This window comes from Haliaeetus leucocephalus, unplaced genomic scaffold (genome assembly GCF_000737465.1).
Source record: "Haliaeetus leucocephalus isolate CR32 unplaced genomic scaffold, Haliaeetus_leucocephalus-4.0 Scaffold517, whole genome shotgun sequence".
NCBI classification, from domain to species: domain Eukaryota; kingdom Metazoa; phylum Chordata; class Aves; order Accipitriformes; family Accipitridae; genus Haliaeetus; species Haliaeetus leucocephalus.
In genome coordinates, this window is record NW_010972953.1 from 3,387,827 (window position 1) to 3,404,187 (window position 16,361).

Sequence of the window (16,361 nt, forward strand, 5' to 3'; positions counted from 1 at the left end):
AACGCCGAGTCCGGTTGCAGGAGAACCGGGAGCGGCTGTCGGTGGGCAGTAAGCTGTGCTACGCCGTCGGGGGGGCCCCTTACCAGATCACGGGCTGTGCGCTCGGCTTCTTTCTTCAGATCTACCTCCTGGACGTGGCGCAGGTATGGCCGGGAAACGGGGCGGGGGGGGGAGACCGGGACCCGGGACCGGGGGGTCCCCGGTGCCGCTTTGCCCGGTGGGCGGGCGCGCCCGGGGCTTGCCGGTGCCCCGATCCCCGCTGGAAGCGGTGTACCTCGCTGGGATGCATATGGGGAAGGGGGGGGTATCAGTCACGCAGGAGTTGCGGTCCTGCGTGGGTCCGAGGGTCATGGGTTTCCGCCGGGCTGGCCCCACGCGTGGAGCCGTGCGGCCGCTCTGTGCCTCGGGCTACCCAGGTGATAAAAACGGGCCGACGGTGTCGGTCCTGTGGGATCTGTCCCGCGAACCCACAGTGTTTTGAGTCGGTGTGAAATAGAGAGGGAAGGCACGGGGAGAAGTGCCCGTGGGGCTCCCTTGTGCTGACTGCAGAGTGGGTTTTGGGAGCTCCACGCTGAGGTGTGGGAGTTTGGTGTGGAAAGAGCATGGTGGGACATCACCGGGAGGGACTGGGTCACCGTGCCTCAAATCCCACTGAATGAAGGGGAGAGGCTGATGGACTGGTCCCCTGCTCCCAAATGGTGACAGGGCCACAGAACAGTTGGGAAGGTCTCGAGGAGCTCAGGAAGGGCAGCTGGGGGCACGGGGGTTTGCATGTCCTGACACAAGATCTTCTCCTGGCAGCTGGACCCTTTCTACGCCTCCATCATCCTGTTTGTGGGGCGAGCCTGGGATGCCATCACAGACCCCATGGTGGGCTTCTTCATCAGCAAAACATCATGGACCCGCTTTGGCCGCCTGATGCCCTGGTAAGAGCCGCCTGTAGCACCCCACATCCCCACCTGATGAGTCACAGCGCTCCCAGTCAGCTTTGGGTCTCCATTGGCATGAGGTTTGCAGTGCAGGATGTGCTGATGCTCTATCTCACCCAGGTGAGATGCCAAGTTCTCCAAAAAGCCCAAGGTGCTGCCAGCAGCTGGGGCTTCAAGTCTGTGCCTGTTACTCTGACTGGTTCCAAACCATCCCCGCATGAGGTGGTCCTGGCTGTCCTCCATGTCACTGCACCTGCAGCAGCTCCAGCCTCCCTGAGAGCTGCTCCCATGCTGGACTTTGTTCCTGTGGCGTTTGCTAAGCCCTGGCCGATGGCAGGGCCATGTTGCCAGCAGAGCAGGTGGCATCACACCCATAGGGAGGAGGGACGGGGGTGTGTGCAGTTGATGCGCGGTGGTGGGGTGCCGGCTGACAGTCACGAGGATGCTCTTCTGGCAGGAAAACAGCTGTCATGGATCTGGGTGTCTGCTGCAGGCGCTCCTGCTGCCCTTGGGAGCAGGGTGCTGAGCGAAGGGGTGCAGAAGGGAGTTGGAGGAGATGGGACGGGGTTTGCAGAGCCCCAAAGGGCTCAATGCCTGCACTGAGGGCAGAGTTAGGACATCCGTAAACACCTGGCCCTGTGCGGGACACGGGGCGTTGCAGCGTGCTAATGCCTAAGTGCGGACATGGTGGCATGTCGTGGTGCTAAAATAACCCACATCCTGGGAGCTTGCGGGATTGCTGAAATACAATGCAGCCGAGAGGGTGGGCATGGGGGGGGAGTGGAATTAGAGGGATGCCGTCCTTTCCCCCGCAGATTATACCCTCTGCTTCCAGCCTTTCCTGGAATAGCTCTGGGCAGTGGCAGTCGGCTGTTGTTAAAGCCAGGCTCCACGCATGGCCTGAAATAGTTTTTCTACAGCCGCACATGTGGCAGGGTCTGGGGTCCGGAGATTAGAGCAAGGCTGCCTGCGCGGAGCCGCCTGGGCGTGCAGGCAGGGCTGTGCAGGATAGCCGTGTGCTCGGATGGTCACCACGGCTCCACTCTCTGTAATTTCTCATCTTCGAGGCAGGGTGGGGGGATTGAAGCAGCTGCATTCCTCCAAACGGCTCCTGCTTCGTTAAAATTAGCCAGAGCTTTTGACTTGCGCTGGGGCAGCCGGCTGCGAGGAGCTTGCCGCTATTGTACATGGCTCAAAGGCAACCTGCCGAGTCCAATTTGGATGCAGTCGAGCTGAGTTTAAACCTCCTGAACTCGGGGTTCGTCGCCTGTGTGGGGGCTGCTCAGCCCCAGGCTGGTGTGGCTGCAGAGCTGCTTGCTGCTGCCTCAGTTTCCCTGTGTGCAAAGCCAGGAGCTGCAGGCACTGCGGGGTGATCTCTGAGGCTGCTGCCTGACCCCAACCCTCAGCACCCGTGAGGTGACTCTGTGTAACTCCCCTGTGTGCGAGGGTTTATTGCCCAAAGTTTCTGCTGGGCTCTGAAGTGTCTAATCTGCGAGGCCAAGCCCCAGCCGGCTGCCGGCAGTTCTAGCTTGGCTCTAGCTCAAAGCTTGGGGCTGCTCCGGCTCCTCGGGAGAGGAGACCTTCCCTGAGTGCTGTCACCGTTTCAGTTCTTTCTTTTTGAAACACTTTTTGGGCACATTTTGTCCCAGCAGCTCATCCACCAGCTGCCTCCTCCTCTCCCCCCAGCCTCAGCGACCCCACTCTGTCCCCAGCCCTGAGCAGATCCCCGTTTCTTTGATCACCCCAGACTTCCTGGTGACTAAACTTTTCCTTGATGTGTTGGTGACTGAAGAGCCCCAGCTTTGACCTTCCTTCTTCGGGGCAGCAGCCGTTTGCAAACAGTTAACCGCCAGGCTGGGAAGGGGTGTGCAAGCCATGGCACAAAGGAACACACCATCGCGCTGCGGCCAATGAGCGGGCGAGCGCGTCACGGCGGCGGCCTCCTCCGAGAGCGTCTTAATCACCTCGGCCTCGGTCAGGGGTAACTCTCAGTCACTTCTCTGCAATTGCCAGGAGCTGTGGGTCAGCCTTGGCCAGGGCTCAGCACCCCGGTCCCGGTGCCAGGGTGGGCCCGCGGGGGATTGCCGCATCTGACGCGCAACATGCTGGCACCCAGCGTGAGCGTGACGTGGTTCCCGCCGCGCGGCTGCCGTGACTCATTTAAAATTTCCCTTGGCTCCACGTATGCATGTGGCGATAAGCGCACGGCAGAGGAGTGGCTGGAGCTGGCTCGCCCCTTTCCTCCCCCTTGCCGGGTGACGTGCTCATGGAAAAATGTGCATGTGTTGGGTCCTGTGCAATTCCTCTGCCGGCTCTCCATCCATGGAGATTTGGTTTCTCATTCTCCTCCCCCATCCCCCCCAACTTTAAATTTAAACTTTGCGTCCTGTACGTCAGCCCGGACGGAAAGATTTCGCTGTACCCTGGCAGCAGAGCGGCGGAGGGCCAGGGCTGACCATGTGTGGCTGTGTCCCATGTCCGGTTCTGCTGGCTTCGTTCCAGGATGCAGCCCCTGTCCAGTATTTTGTGGACTGCAGGGTGCTTGCAAATCCCCAGGCAAAATCAGTCTCCTAAACAGATGTGGAAATAACCTTAATACCTGGCTTGCATCCCTCCAGGAGGAGGAATTCCTCCTGTGCCTTCCCAAGTGATGGAGGATCTGGGTATTCGTGGTGTCTTTGGACTGCTGGTGCAGGGTAGAGCTGTTCCCTGTCTGGGTTGTAGCAGAAGGGTTATGAGATGCGCTGGATGAAGCAGAGAGATGCTCTGGGTGGCTTCCCGCTGTGATCACCCTCACCAGCCAGTCCTGCTGGGACTGCTGCCAAGGCCCAGCGCTTGAGCAATTCCCTCTGATCCTCTGTTGTGCTTTGCGTCCCATGTCCCTGTGCCCACAGCTCTGGGGGCAGGGGTGGAAGAAGGAGCCAGCCTGCCGCTGGCTGGTGGTTTGCCCCATCCCTGCCAGTAAAATGGAGGTGACCCCGGGACCAGGGCTTGGAGGGGGGGCTGGCAGCAAAGCCAAGCTGGTGAGAGGCATTTGGCTGCTGAGCTGCTTGGCTGTGCTACCTGGCTGGTCCCCAGCCCTTGCCAGGATGAGGGAGGTGATTACACACTGCTGAACACACAGCAGTGCTGCCTGGGGGACAGGTTGGGGCCAGGGATGGAAGCCAAAGGCAGGAGCAGATCAATCACTTCCATCAAAGTAGGGATGTCTGTTTTTGCAAATAAAGCTCTTCTCTGGAAGTCTGAGTCAGCTCTTCCACTTCCCATCCTGTAAGACCTGAGCTGCTGCCTTCAGCCCAGTGGTCTGAATCACCCCTGTGGCAACCACCTCTTGTCCAAGTGTTGGAGCAGGGTGGGCCACCCCTGGGGCAGCTCAGGAGTCCCCAAAATCAGATGCCTGAAGCTCACTGGACTTGTGGCAGCAGGGAGAGCTGGGCCGGTGGGGTTACCCAAGCGCTGTGTGCTTGCGAGGCTAACACTGTGTCTTCCCAAAGGATCATCTTCTCCACCCCATTTGCCGTCATCTCCTACTTCCTCATCTGGTTTGTGCCGGACATCTCCAGAGGCCAAGTGATGTGGTACCTCGTCTTCTACTGCATCTTCCAGACTCTTGTGACGGTGAGTTGGGCTCTGCACACACCAGGGCTGGTGGGTGAGGGATGGAGAGGACAAATCACTGCCTTTACCTCGCTGAGCTATGCAGAGGGGCAGGTTCCCATCCCTGAGCTAATTCCCCTTGTGCCATTGCAGTGCTTCCACGTGCCCTACTCAGCGCTGACCATGTTCATCAGCAGGGAGCAGAGTGAGCGGGACTCGGCCACTGCCTACCGTAAGAGTATTTCCTTCCCTTCCTTGACGTGGATGGGGGGCAGCCGGTGCTCAGCTCTTGCTGCAGCTCTTGCTGGGGCATGATCCTCCTCCAGATGCCTTGCTGAAAAGGCTTGGCATCCCCAAGCATGGTGTGTGGTGAACATTGTTCAGGGCTTGAATTGCAGCTGGTCAAGCTCTTCCCATTCCTCTTCCCTGGCTCCTCCAGCAGACATCCTTGTCTAATCCAGCGAGAGCTGGGCTGATGGGGAGGTGGTCCCTGTTATGGCCAAGTGCCTGGAGCAGATGATGGGGGATCTGGGCTCCTGTGTCTTTCCTTCTGCTCTGTCATACAGCAGTGGGAGCAGCATGACCAAGTCTTGGCCTCTCTCCCTGCCTCAGTTTCCCCAGCAGACACTCTCTTTCCCTGTGGCTTTACCTCTTGGTGATTTGGAGGGAGCTGTAGGAGAGCTGAGCTGGCTCATTTCTCCTGGTGAAGGGGAATGAATAGCAGCTGGGGAGGCTCTGCTGTGGAGAAGGGTTTTGCACCCATGCCCTGGGTGCCCAAGGGCTGTGCTCAGTCCCGCTGGCCTCTCCCTCCAGGCATGACGGTGGAAGTGCTGGGCACTGTGCTGGGCACTGCCATCCAGGGCCAGATTGTGGGCAAGGTGGTTACTCCCTGCATCGAGAGCCCCCTCTTCATCGGCAAGACCAACTCCTCGGTGGCCATGGAGGAGCTAAACATGACCCATGACACTGGGTCACTCACAGACACGGTAAGCCGGGGGACGTGCTCGCAGCCCCTGTCCCACTCTCCTTGCCTTTTTTATCGGGCTGGCTCCTGGGATGAGCCCCCTCCCTCACCACTCCCCTCCCTTGCACAGAGAAATGCCTACATGATTGCTGCGGGGGTCATCGGGGGACTCTACATCCTCTGCGCCCTGATCCTGTCGGTGGGCGTGCGGGAGAAGAGAGGTGAGGCTTGAGACATGCTGGAATACTCTGATCTTGTGGAAATGCTGTAGCTCCTGCCAGGGGCTTCCCAGGACCCTGGCTGAGCTCTTGGGCCCTCAATTGTGGGTCAAGCCCCAGAGAGGGGCAGGTAGAGCTGAGGTCTGGGTACAGGGGCATGGGGAAGGCGCTGCAGAAGGGCAGCACTGTGGGCAGGAGGCCAGAGCATCCCCAGGGTACGTTACAGCACAGCCCTGAGGACTTAGCTCTCTGCTCTGCACTGTCAGAGATAAATGTTATCTTGCACAGTTTTGGCTGGCCAAGGTTGCTAGTGCCAGCTAGGGCATCCCGGGGTGAGGTGATATCCAAAGTCCAGTAGTTCCTGTCCTTCCCTCTCTGCTTTGCGACCAGCTCTGCTTATCCTGGGTGAATCTACCAGGCCATCCTCTTCCCTCCGTGGGGCTGAGGGACCCCTGCGTGAGGGCAGGGGTGTCCCTGCAGGCATTACCCTCACTCCTTTGAGGTGGGATGCTGTAGGTGGGCAGGGGCTTGTGCAGGGTGCTCAGCAGCAGGCGTGAGGCACTGCATCCCTTGCACCCAAGGGTGCTGTTTCAGCGGGTCTAACGATGGGCTGATTTGCTCTGCTCCCCAGAGTCCTCTGAGCTCCAGTCGGATGAGCCTGTCTCCTTCTTCCAGGGGCTGAAGCTGGTGATGAACCACAGTGCCTACATCAAACTCATCGCCGGCTTCCTCTTCACCTCGCTAGCCTTCATGGTAAGCACAGCCGGGCTTGAAGGATTGGGGAGAGGGAACGGCAGCAGAACAGCTTGGAGATAGCTGGGGGACAAGCAGCGTAGGGCCCAAAAAGGATCCCAGCGGGCTGGGAGCATGTGAGGTGGCAGCTCAATGAGCCGGAGCTGCCCCAGGCAGAGAGGAAGGATGCGGCCTCGTGGCCTCGGATGGGTCGGTGAATGGCTGCTTTCTTTCCCTGCTTATGCTTTGGGTGCAGCCTTGCGAGGAGGAGCACATCCCTCCAGCATGGCTGGGGTGTCTGTGTCCCCCCCCCAACCACTGTTTGCCTTCTCTGCAGCTGCTGGAGGGTAACTTTGCCCTCTTCTGCACCTACACCCTGGGCTTCCGCAATGAGTTCCAGAACATCCTCCTGGCCATCATGGTGCGTATAGCCCTGTCCTGGAGCCCCTCGGGGCCGGGACTGCGGTGGGATGCTTGCTGTGGGATCCTGTGGGTCCTCCCCAGGAGCTGGCATGGGATGGGTTCTCTGTGGGCTGAGGGGAAGGGAGGCTGTGGGGTTGCGATGGTCTGCTGTGGGGACAGTGACCGAAGGTCCCCTGGGAGGAGGAGGGGGAGAGGAGCTGCCAAATGTCCTGCAAAGGCCAGGCGGGTTGGCAGGAACAGCAAGGCCTTTGTTCCTGTGTGAAGGCAGCCAGAGATGGGGGAGACCAGGAGCCGTGGGGGCCTTTTGTCCAAATCCTGCCACTATCTCCCTTCCCCCCCGCCTCGAGAAAAAGATCTCAGTGTTTACTGCCAGGAAGATGGAGCAAAACAGCTCCTTGAGAGCCCTTTCCAGCTTGCCTCATCCCTGGGAGCCCTTCCCACCCTTCCTGCTCAATGGGGTGGAGAGGTCCAAGGTGCCAAGGTCCCCACAGAGCCTGGCTCTCGGCCATGCTGTGTGCGGGCAGCAGTGACAAGTTCAGGTCCTTTCCCGGCACTGAGGATCAAGTCTGGTCCTCCCCTTGTTGGGGCAGGTGTGCTGGCACCTGATGGGTGCCCTGAGGCTGGTGGTGCCGGGTGCCGTGCCAGCGTGCTGTTCACCAGGGAAGGAGGTGGCCCCATACACCCGCTCCAATTACAAGCTCTCCTTCCTGGGAGTGGAGGCAGGCGAGGGATGGGATGAGGGCAGGAGCAGGCAGCGTGGCTGCGTGCCAGCCCTGGGAGCGTGTGGAAATCGGAGGTGCTGGAAAAAGCTGGAAATGTGATGGAGGAGGCCGTGCCCAGGAGCTGCTTGCTGGGCAGAGCTTTTCCCCCAGAGAAGAGCCTGGCCAGCAAGTGACACCATGACCCTCTTCTCTTCCCATAGCTCTCGGCCACCTTGACCATTCCCCTCTGGCAGTGGTTCCTTACCCGCTTTGGGAAGAAGACGGCTGTCTACGTGGGCATGTCGGTGAGTGGGTCCCCTCGAGCGCAGAGATGCATGTGAGGATGGTGTTTCCCACATGGGATGAGCAGAGCTGTGCCCCCCTGGAGAGGACCTGGAGCTGAGCAGGGGCAGCTGATGATGATGATTTGGTGCCTGTCCCTCATCCTGCTATTTGTGCTGTCATGGATGTGGCCAAGGCCAGCAGAAATGGCTGCTGCGGGGCTCTGGGAGGAAGGCTGCACTGCTGCTTCCCTGGCCATCCCTGTGGTTGGAGGGCTGGCATGCACGGGAGGGAAGGGGAAAGGCCAAGGAGTCTGGGTCAGGCACTGCTGACACAACCTGGTTTCTGTCCCCTATCCAGTCTGCCATCCCATTCCTCATCATGGTGGCCGTCCTGGACAGTAACCTCATCATCACCTACATCGTGGCTGTTGCAGCTGGGATCAGTGTCGCTGCTGCCTTCCTCCTGCCCTGGTGAGTGTGAGGTCCTGGTGCTCTCAGCACTGCACCCTGAGAGCTGGGCAAGGTGCTTCCAGGGCCTGCTGGAGTGGTTAGAAATCCTTGGGAGGCCTTTTCGTGATGTTTTCAGCCCAAGATGGGGCTCTTGAAGGGAAATCCTCTCAGCAGGGAGAGGAGATGCTTTGTTGGCTCAGTCCTAGTGTTCACCATCCCGTTCTCCACGCAGGTCCATGCTCCCAGATGTCATAGATGACTTCAAGCTGCAGCACCCCAACTCCCATGGCCATGAAGCCATCTTCTTCTCCTTCTATGTCTTCTTCACCAAGTTCACCTCTGGGGTCTCCCTGGGCATCTCCACACTCAGCTTAGAGTGAGTTTTTGCGTGGGAGCTGAGGAGGAGGGAGGGAGGCAGGCCAGCCTGATGCCTCCGCATCCAGGCATCTCTGCTTCCCAAGGGCTGGGAGGGAGGTGCGGGGTCTAAATCCAGCTGTGGGTCCACGAACCTCTCCCCGCAGGGACAGGTTTGCCTCCTAGAAACTCCTTCGCCTGAAGGTCCCTTTCTGTCCACAGCTTTGCAGGGTACCAGACCCGGGGCTGCTCCCAGCCCAACGATGTGAACTTCACCCTGAAGATGCTGGTGTCGGCTGTGCCGGTGGCGCTGATCCTGCTGGGGCTGCTCCTGTTCAAGCTATACCCCATTGATGAGGAGAAGCGGAGGAAAAACAAGAAAGCCCTGCAGGACTTAAGGTGAGTGTCAGCTTGTGCTACGGAGGTAGGAAGCACACGGTGTGCCAGCAGGGTGTGTGGGAGCAGGATCAGGCCCAGACAGGTTGGGACACACTGTGACTTGTCCAGGAATCCTCCAAGCCCTGTGGATGGTGGGGTGAGGAAGGGCTGGCTTGTTTTCCCAATCCCAGCTTCCAAAAAGATGGCGTAAAGTGTTTGAGATCAACAGGGAAGCCGCCCCAATTGCTAAAGAAAACTCATTTAGGGACTGCGCAAGGTGGTGCCATCCCTCTCAAGCCCTTCGGCGGCTCCAAGGCAGAGGTCTGCTCGGTGGCAAGCCTTGCTCCATGGCTCACTCCCTGCCTTCTCCCCAACCCTTTGCTCCCAGGGAGGAGAGCAACAGCAGCTCAGAGTCGGACAACACAGAACTGGCCAGCATCGTGTGACCCCGGGCTGGGTCTGTCCGCTCACACTGGGGCTCTCCGAAGGACTCGGCCCCTCCAGGACTGGACCAGCCTCGTGCTGCTGTAGATGTGCACTGTCAAGGAGCGCCTGGGAGAAGCCGTGCAGAGCATCTACCAACTCGAACGTGAGATCTGTGCCAGTCTTGTGCCTTCCATGGGACCCACAGAGCGCTGGTAGTGTACATTACACAAATTGACGCTGTGGTACCTGTGTGCCTCATGAGAAACAAATGCTATTCCCTGCCGGGTCCCGGAGAGCAAAAAGCCCAAAGCGGGATCCTTTTGCTTGTAACACTCATGCCCGCTGCCCGTCTGTGCCCAGCCTGTGCGGGGCTAATTGCCTGTGGGACCGGGGGTAATGGTTAGTGTACATTACACTGTCAATGTGACCGCGGCAAGGACGTGAGCTCACCTCTGCTGTCTGTACATATGACACTAATGTGGAAAGCTGTTCTTTTTTTATAGAGCCTAATTAACTTAATGATGTAAATATGAAACTATTTCCTATTTGTATATATCTGTACAGAAACCAAACTTGAGGAGCTATTAATATTAATTTACATAAAAGTGGGAGAAGTCAGCAGTGTGAGTGTGGAGGATTTTTTTGTTTGGCTGTTTTTTTTGTGGGTGTCGGCAAGCCCAGGGTCCCTTTACACACCATGGGGTGCAGGATTGACTTCCCCTGAGCCGAAGGCACAGGAATGCCATAATCCAGGCAGGCGGCTGTGCCCGGCAGCCCCTTACCCCTGTGCGGCTCCTTGCTTGATGTCTGTGCCGCAGTGACCCAACAAAGGCTCTATTATTTTCTTCCTTTCAAGAGGGAATGGGGGTGGAGGGAGGAATGAAATCAAAGTGCTGGCTGCAGAGATTGTGAACCCAGGGCTGGGAACAGGAGGGGCAGCTGGGGAGTGGAGAGAAAGGGAATGTGGGCTGTGGGTGACACTCAACACTTTCTCCCAGGGCAGAGTGCTGTGCAAGCGCTAATCTTCGTGGATATTTATACCTTGCTTTCACATTCCCCTCTCCGCAGCAGAAATGGGGAGAGCCCTGGCCTCCCTGCTCAGCAGGAGCACTGTGCTCCTGCAACAGCAAGTGTAATGCAGAGGGGAGAAGCAGGCTGGAGTAAGCACAAGGAGGATGCACCAGAGATGAAGCAGCCTCCCACACAATTGGGGCAAATGGCCAGTGTGAGGGGACTGTGCTATCTCTGCTGTTCCCCATGGCCGCTGTGCTGGGGGACAGGGCTGTTGCCTTTTGTTAAGCACATTTGTCACACCAAGAAAGTTGTGGGGTCAGTGCCTGAATTGAGAGCAGCGCCTCTGTGCAGGGGGGCTCAGGGGAAGGATGGCTCATTCTTTGTTCCACATTTGGGTACAAAGGAGTGGAACGAGGATGGGGTTTTAAAAATAGGCAGAGGGATTAGACCTTAGCTGGGAGTGCTTAACTGGGGCCCCACTCTGCCACTGTGGCATGGGTCATGGAAAGAAGCAAAAGGGATGATGCAAGGTGGGTGGGAGCTGGCTTTGTGCTGAGCAGAGGGCAAGAGGCAGCGTTAGCCATGGCCTGGGTGCCCCCTGCTCCCCCAGGGATGGAGCTTGCAGCAAAGGAGCAAGGGCAGGACAAAACAAGGGGGACAAAGCCAGTGCTCTCTGAAGCCCCTGTGGCAGAGCAGGTGGGTGCCATGCGCACCCTCTGTGAGAGGAGGAGGAGGGCAGTGCTCCAGCCATGCACAGAGCTTGAGACTTGCAAATATACTGACCCCTGTCCTGCTCCTGGCTGGGTTTGCGAAGAGTCATCCTGACCATTGCTATGACCTGGCTGCCTCCAAGGGGTGTGGGCAGCACTGCTGTCTCCAAGGATTTGAAAGATTGCTGCTAGCTTTTTCTTTTCAGAGTTTCAACAGAGATCAGGGACATTTTATTCTTTGCCTCCTCTTTTTTGGCTCTGTGGGGTTCAGAAGTCTCTGAGTTTTTTTGCAGCCAGCTCAAGAGACTAAAACCATACTGAGCTTGAACCAGGGCCTAGACATTCCTAGCTGAGCACACCTCTTCTATTTGAGGCTTTTAAGAAAAGAGACTGGGGCGGGGGAAATGACCATGGGAGTTGATAGCACTGAGCCCTGGGCAAAAGTCCAGCCTTGAAGTAGGGACCATGTCTTGCTTCAGTCATGATTACAGAGACCTTTCACTCCAAGCATGAAGAAAGTCTTTCTGGCATGGGAAGTCTGCCCAGCCAGAAATGCATGGGGAGATGCTGCCAGCACCTACAGCTGGCCTCCAGTAGCAGCTGTAGAATGGCTTAATCCACACTAACCTTGATGATGAAGCAAATGCACCCAAGCACCCAGGAAGAACCTCCTTGCAGAGCTGGAGTTACATGGCTGCTGCGTCCTCTGCACCAGCTGGGTGAGCCATGAGTCGGGACTGATGTATGGGCAGTGCTGGCCTTGTAAAATCAAAGCTAGAACATGGAAAATACAGGGTGTCAGCTGTGTGCTCAGCACCTGCTGAGCTGATGCCTGTAACGGCATATGGGCTGCGGCTGTGCTGCCCAGAAACCATATGTGGGTGCTGGGAATCAGCCCTCATTCCCAGCTGATGGGCTTTAACAGGCTACTTGACCACTTGGGGCAGGGGTTAGCCATCTGGTGCGAGGGGCTTGGGGAGCCTCCCCCTGAACTTGGGGGGTACTGCTGCCCATGCTGGAAGGAAGCAGAAGGCTTCTTGGGGCTTGTTGGTCCCCAGGTTGTCTGGTCCCTTTTGTTCACAAGGGAAAGAGCCTTTCGTTGTACATCGGTGAAGGTGCATGTGAGCAGTGGGGCTTGTAGAAAGAGCCTGGCAGGGGTACAGGCCCATATCCCAGCACCCAGGGCTTGCTCAGCAGGGAGGGCAGGCTGCTGCAGGCACTCCTCTCTCCACTGATACTCACTGGAGTATGTTAGTGCACCCTGTACCCTTCCCAGGGCCTCTGGTCAAGCTGCAAGGCTCACCTTGAGCCCTGGGGAAACCTGCTGGGTGCTAGCTCCCAGTGCACATGGCTGAGCCCAGACTGGTGGGCAGCTCTGCCTCTTTTGCAGCACAAAGCTGTCAGAGGAGCATTTCAGGAGGATGCTGCCCTGGTCACACCACAGGGCAGCACCGAGGTGAACCAGTGAGATGCCATCGGGGCTGGATGTGCCAGGGGGAAGGTGGAGAGGGGGCTGGGAGGTGATGGGGCACAGGCAGATGTTCACCTTAACTGCAGGGCACTTGTCCTGGCAGGTGACTGCAGAGGGGACAAAACCAAGCAAACATCAGTCGTAGCCTCCAAAGGGCAGCACATGAACCTGCAAAATTGGACTTACATCCTCTGTTTGTCACCGAAGGTGGCTTTGCCAAGAGACTGGTCCCCTCCTGGCTGAGGCACACAGAAGCAGCAGGAGTGACTGGAGGGACAGTCCCTGGGGTAAAAGAGGCCACACTGTGTCTGTTTACAGGGAATAAGTGGAAGTGTGAGAAAAGTCTCTTCTTGCAGAGGGTGAGGAATAACCCCTCTCCTTATCCCCAGGGAAAGGGCAAAGAGCCTTGGGTTTATCTTGCAGCAGGAGAGATTTATGAAACATTCAAACAGCTGCTGGTGAGGATGGTTTTCCCTTGGCCCCTGGGCTGGAGGGACCCGTGTGCCCTGTGCTGCAGTAGAAATCACCCAGGGCTGGTTCCACGGACACTTCAAGCTGAACAAAGCAAAGGCTCCCATGGAAAGGGGTGTCTGACAGCGCAGCCACCCTGCTGTGCCAGTAAGTCTCCGGGGGGCTGGGTCAGGGAACAGATCCAGCTGGAAATTAGCTCAGCCTGGGAAGCTCTGGGGAGAAGCAGGATTGCTAGAGCAGGGCTGTGCTTGGGACAGGGGTGCTGAGCAGTGGATCATGGTGAGCAGGTCCACCTCCCTGGCACACTGATCCCCAGACGGGCTGGGATCTGTCACCAGCTGAGGAAGGCAGAGTTAAGCCAGGGTCAGCTGCGCAGCCCAAGGCATGCAGGACAGAGGCATTCTTGGCTGTCCCCAGGGGTCACCTTGTCTGTGTCACCTGGCTGAGGTCACTCACTTTATCTGCAAACAGAGACTGAAGGCTACCGACCTGTTTTGGTGGGCTTTAGTTAATGTTTTGCAAACCCCCTGTTTCCAAGGATGTAAGCAGCCAAGGCACTGCAGTACATGGCCAGAAACCGATGGGACAGTGAGATGGTTTCCCGCTACCAAGAAACATCTTTTCCCAGGAATGAAGCTTTAAATTGCTTTGCTGGGAAATGAAATGCTGCATGCAGGCCGGTGTTCTAGGCTTAGCCTTAACCCGAGATGGCTCACGGAGCTCTGAAAGCACAGGACTGCCTTAGCCCCTGCCAGGACTGTGTTTGCTCCTGCGGAGGAGTCAGAGGCTGCTGAGTACGACAAAGACCTGGGCTGGAGCTTGGACAAGTGCCCTCCCCACACCACAACAGAGCAGGGACAAGTGCTCTCTTTCAGCTGCAACAAGCCAAAGGGCGCTAGACACAAATATTCCCATGGTGCTTGGAGGAAAAAGGGATGAGGCACCAACCACCTGGCAGCAGCATGGGGAAGCTGTAAGCTTTTCCCTGGAGACAGGACAGTGACGGCCCCAGGCTGGCATGGTTTACAGGCACTGGGATCCCCGACAGAGCACTGACTTGGTTTACAGTCCTCCTAAAAACAGGCAACTCTGCCATGACCCAGCCTTACCAGGAACTTGATCTTTGTTCCTTCAGGAACCACATTCAGCTGAACAGACCCACCCCAGAAGCAAACACACCAGCCTGGGGCTGGGTTGCAATATCTCTGGTGAGCCACACTCTTCCTCTCCCCGTTCTCTGGTTATTTCTAGTTCCTCTCCCCAGTCTCACTTTTTTCTTACAGCTGCAGCCTGGGAGGTGGCTCCTGCCTGTGCTGCCCTCCAGGACTACCAGTTCCCCCAGCACCAGTGAGGCAGGACGTGGTTTGTGCTTCACTCCTGTAACTGTTACAGGATGCTATAAAATATGCACAGAAATGAGATGTTTGTATCTTATTTTCTATTTTACATCATGTCAATTGATCCTAAGGTGTCCGATCATGATGGAGACAGCTGCAAGAGGCAGATCAGGTGTTGGCAGGGTGGAAAACAAGGCAAGAAAACCAGCCAAAGGGCATCAGTGACTGCAGGGAGCTGCTTGTCTCCTCTATAGGCTTCAGCCTAACCGGGAAGGACGATGTGAGGGCAGTGGTGCGGTCCTGCTTGGCTCCATGTGCTTTGCCAAGGCAGCAGCTGGGAGCCAGGGGGGGCTGCACAGAGGGGAGGGGGGATAGTGGTGAGCTGTGTCTTCGCCAAGAAGACACACAACTCCTACCCACTGGCTGCTCAGAAGAATCAAACCCTCAAAGGGCTTTGAGCATGAAGCTGGAGGAGACAACCTCACTAGATGTCAGCAGAGCCACGCTCCCGGCGATGCTGCTCTCAGCCCTTGGCTGATCCCAGGCTTGGCCCTGCTCCCGCCTGTCCCGGTTGGGATCCCACAGACGGAGCCCAGATCTCCTCCACTCGGGAGCTCAGCGCTGGACGGGCCCCGCTTCCACCCTGCGCTGCAGCAGATGTGACCATCTATGGTAGCGGAGCAGAGGGCAGGAAGCCGTGGTAAAGTCAGCCGACCTTGCTGGGTTTTCTCCTCCTTCCCATCCTGTCAACGTGTCCCAGCCCTCACCGGGACAGATGCTCCGTCTGTTTGTCTGCACAGACCCCCCAGCTCTGAAGGCGGCTTCAACTCCCTCCCCAGGGCTGCTGGGACTGAAAAACACAGAGCAAAGCTCCGGGTCCCTTGCAGCAGGCAGGGACAACTGCTGCCCTTTCTCTAACTGTGGCGGCAAACACCTTTTCAGAGCAAGTCTTGCCCTAATGGTAAAAGCAGACAGTGGAGCCTTCTTTCTGTGGGAACAATCCCGTGTTGACTCCAGGGACCTTTTCCTGACTCTGAGTTATTTTTCCCTTGACTGCCGCCCCGTCTCAGTCTCTCCAGCAACAAAGCTGGGACAACAATATTTATCCATCCTCTGCCAAGTGCTTTGAGACCCTCGGATCAAAGAGGGTCTGTGAGCATGAGGCTCCAAAGTGCTTTGTACCCCCAGAAGCACAGCAGCCTTGTAGGAGTCGTTTGATGCTCAGGGTGAGCCAGTGCGCACCAAAAGTGAAACCATCTTTGCCACACAGAGCCCCCCAGGATTTTCCCTGTGTAAGGGTGTAGCTGTTTCGATCATCAGCAGTTCCCCAGAAGGACCTTTCTCCCATCCCATGCCCACCAGACGTATCTTGGAGGGGCCTTGACCTCAGCTCCCCCTGACGCAGCCAGATGCCGTTCCTGAGGGACAGGAGGACCCGATGTCTCCCTTCCACCTCCTCTGTAGCCCCAGCCCAGGCTGCCTTGCTCCCCAGCTAAGCCCTGTCCCTGCAAGGCCCAGGACGATCCCCCTCCCCAAGGGGGGGGCTCATCCCATCTAGCCCCACCCTGGGGGCCCAAACTTGCAGCCCCCAGCCACATCTCTAGGGCCCCAACCTCTGGCCTAACCCCTCTCCCAGGGGTCCCTGCCTCCTCCCAACAGCCCAAAACCACCCCCAACCCCTCTCGGGGCGTCCCAGACATCCTGAGGACCCCAAGAGCCCCTCCTGGGGGGACCGCAGCCCTCCCCCAGACCTGCCCTGGGGGGGGTGGCCCAACTGCCCCCCCCCGGAGCTCTCGACTCCTCCAGCCCCTCTATGGGGGCCTCGGGCACCTTCAGGATCCCGGAGACCCCCCCCTAGCCCCTCTCCGGGGGTCCCGGTGCTCCATGGGGGTCCTGGCCCCA

The 16,361-nt window shown here is 57.9% G+C and overlaps 1 protein-coding gene across 1 annotated transcript in view; it reads left to right on the plus strand.

Annotated features, from left to right (window-relative positions):
• MFSD2A (major facilitator superfamily domain containing 2A) overlaps positions 1-9,476 on the plus strand; it is a 12,168-nt gene extending 2,692 nt beyond the window's left edge. The window contains exons 2-14 of the mRNA XM_010576337.1: positions 10-143; positions 802-926; positions 4,424-4,547; positions 4,680-4,758; positions 5,340-5,512; positions 5,621-5,711; positions 6,340-6,461; positions 6,778-6,861; positions 7,786-7,869; positions 8,207-8,319; positions 8,531-8,674; positions 8,875-9,051; positions 9,419-9,476. Coding sequence (XP_010574639.1) covers positions 10-143; positions 802-926; positions 4,424-4,547; positions 4,680-4,758; positions 5,340-5,512; positions 5,621-5,711; positions 6,340-6,461; positions 6,778-6,861; positions 7,786-7,869; positions 8,207-8,319; positions 8,531-8,674; positions 8,875-9,051; positions 9,419-9,476 — 1,508 coding nt within the window. The remainder of the gene's footprint in view (positions 1-9; positions 144-801; positions 927-4,423; positions 4,548-4,679; positions 4,759-5,339; positions 5,513-5,620; positions 5,712-6,339; positions 6,462-6,777; positions 6,862-7,785; positions 7,870-8,206; positions 8,320-8,530; positions 8,675-8,874; positions 9,052-9,418) is intronic.
• Positions 9,477-16,361: the final 6,885 nt, after the last annotated feature.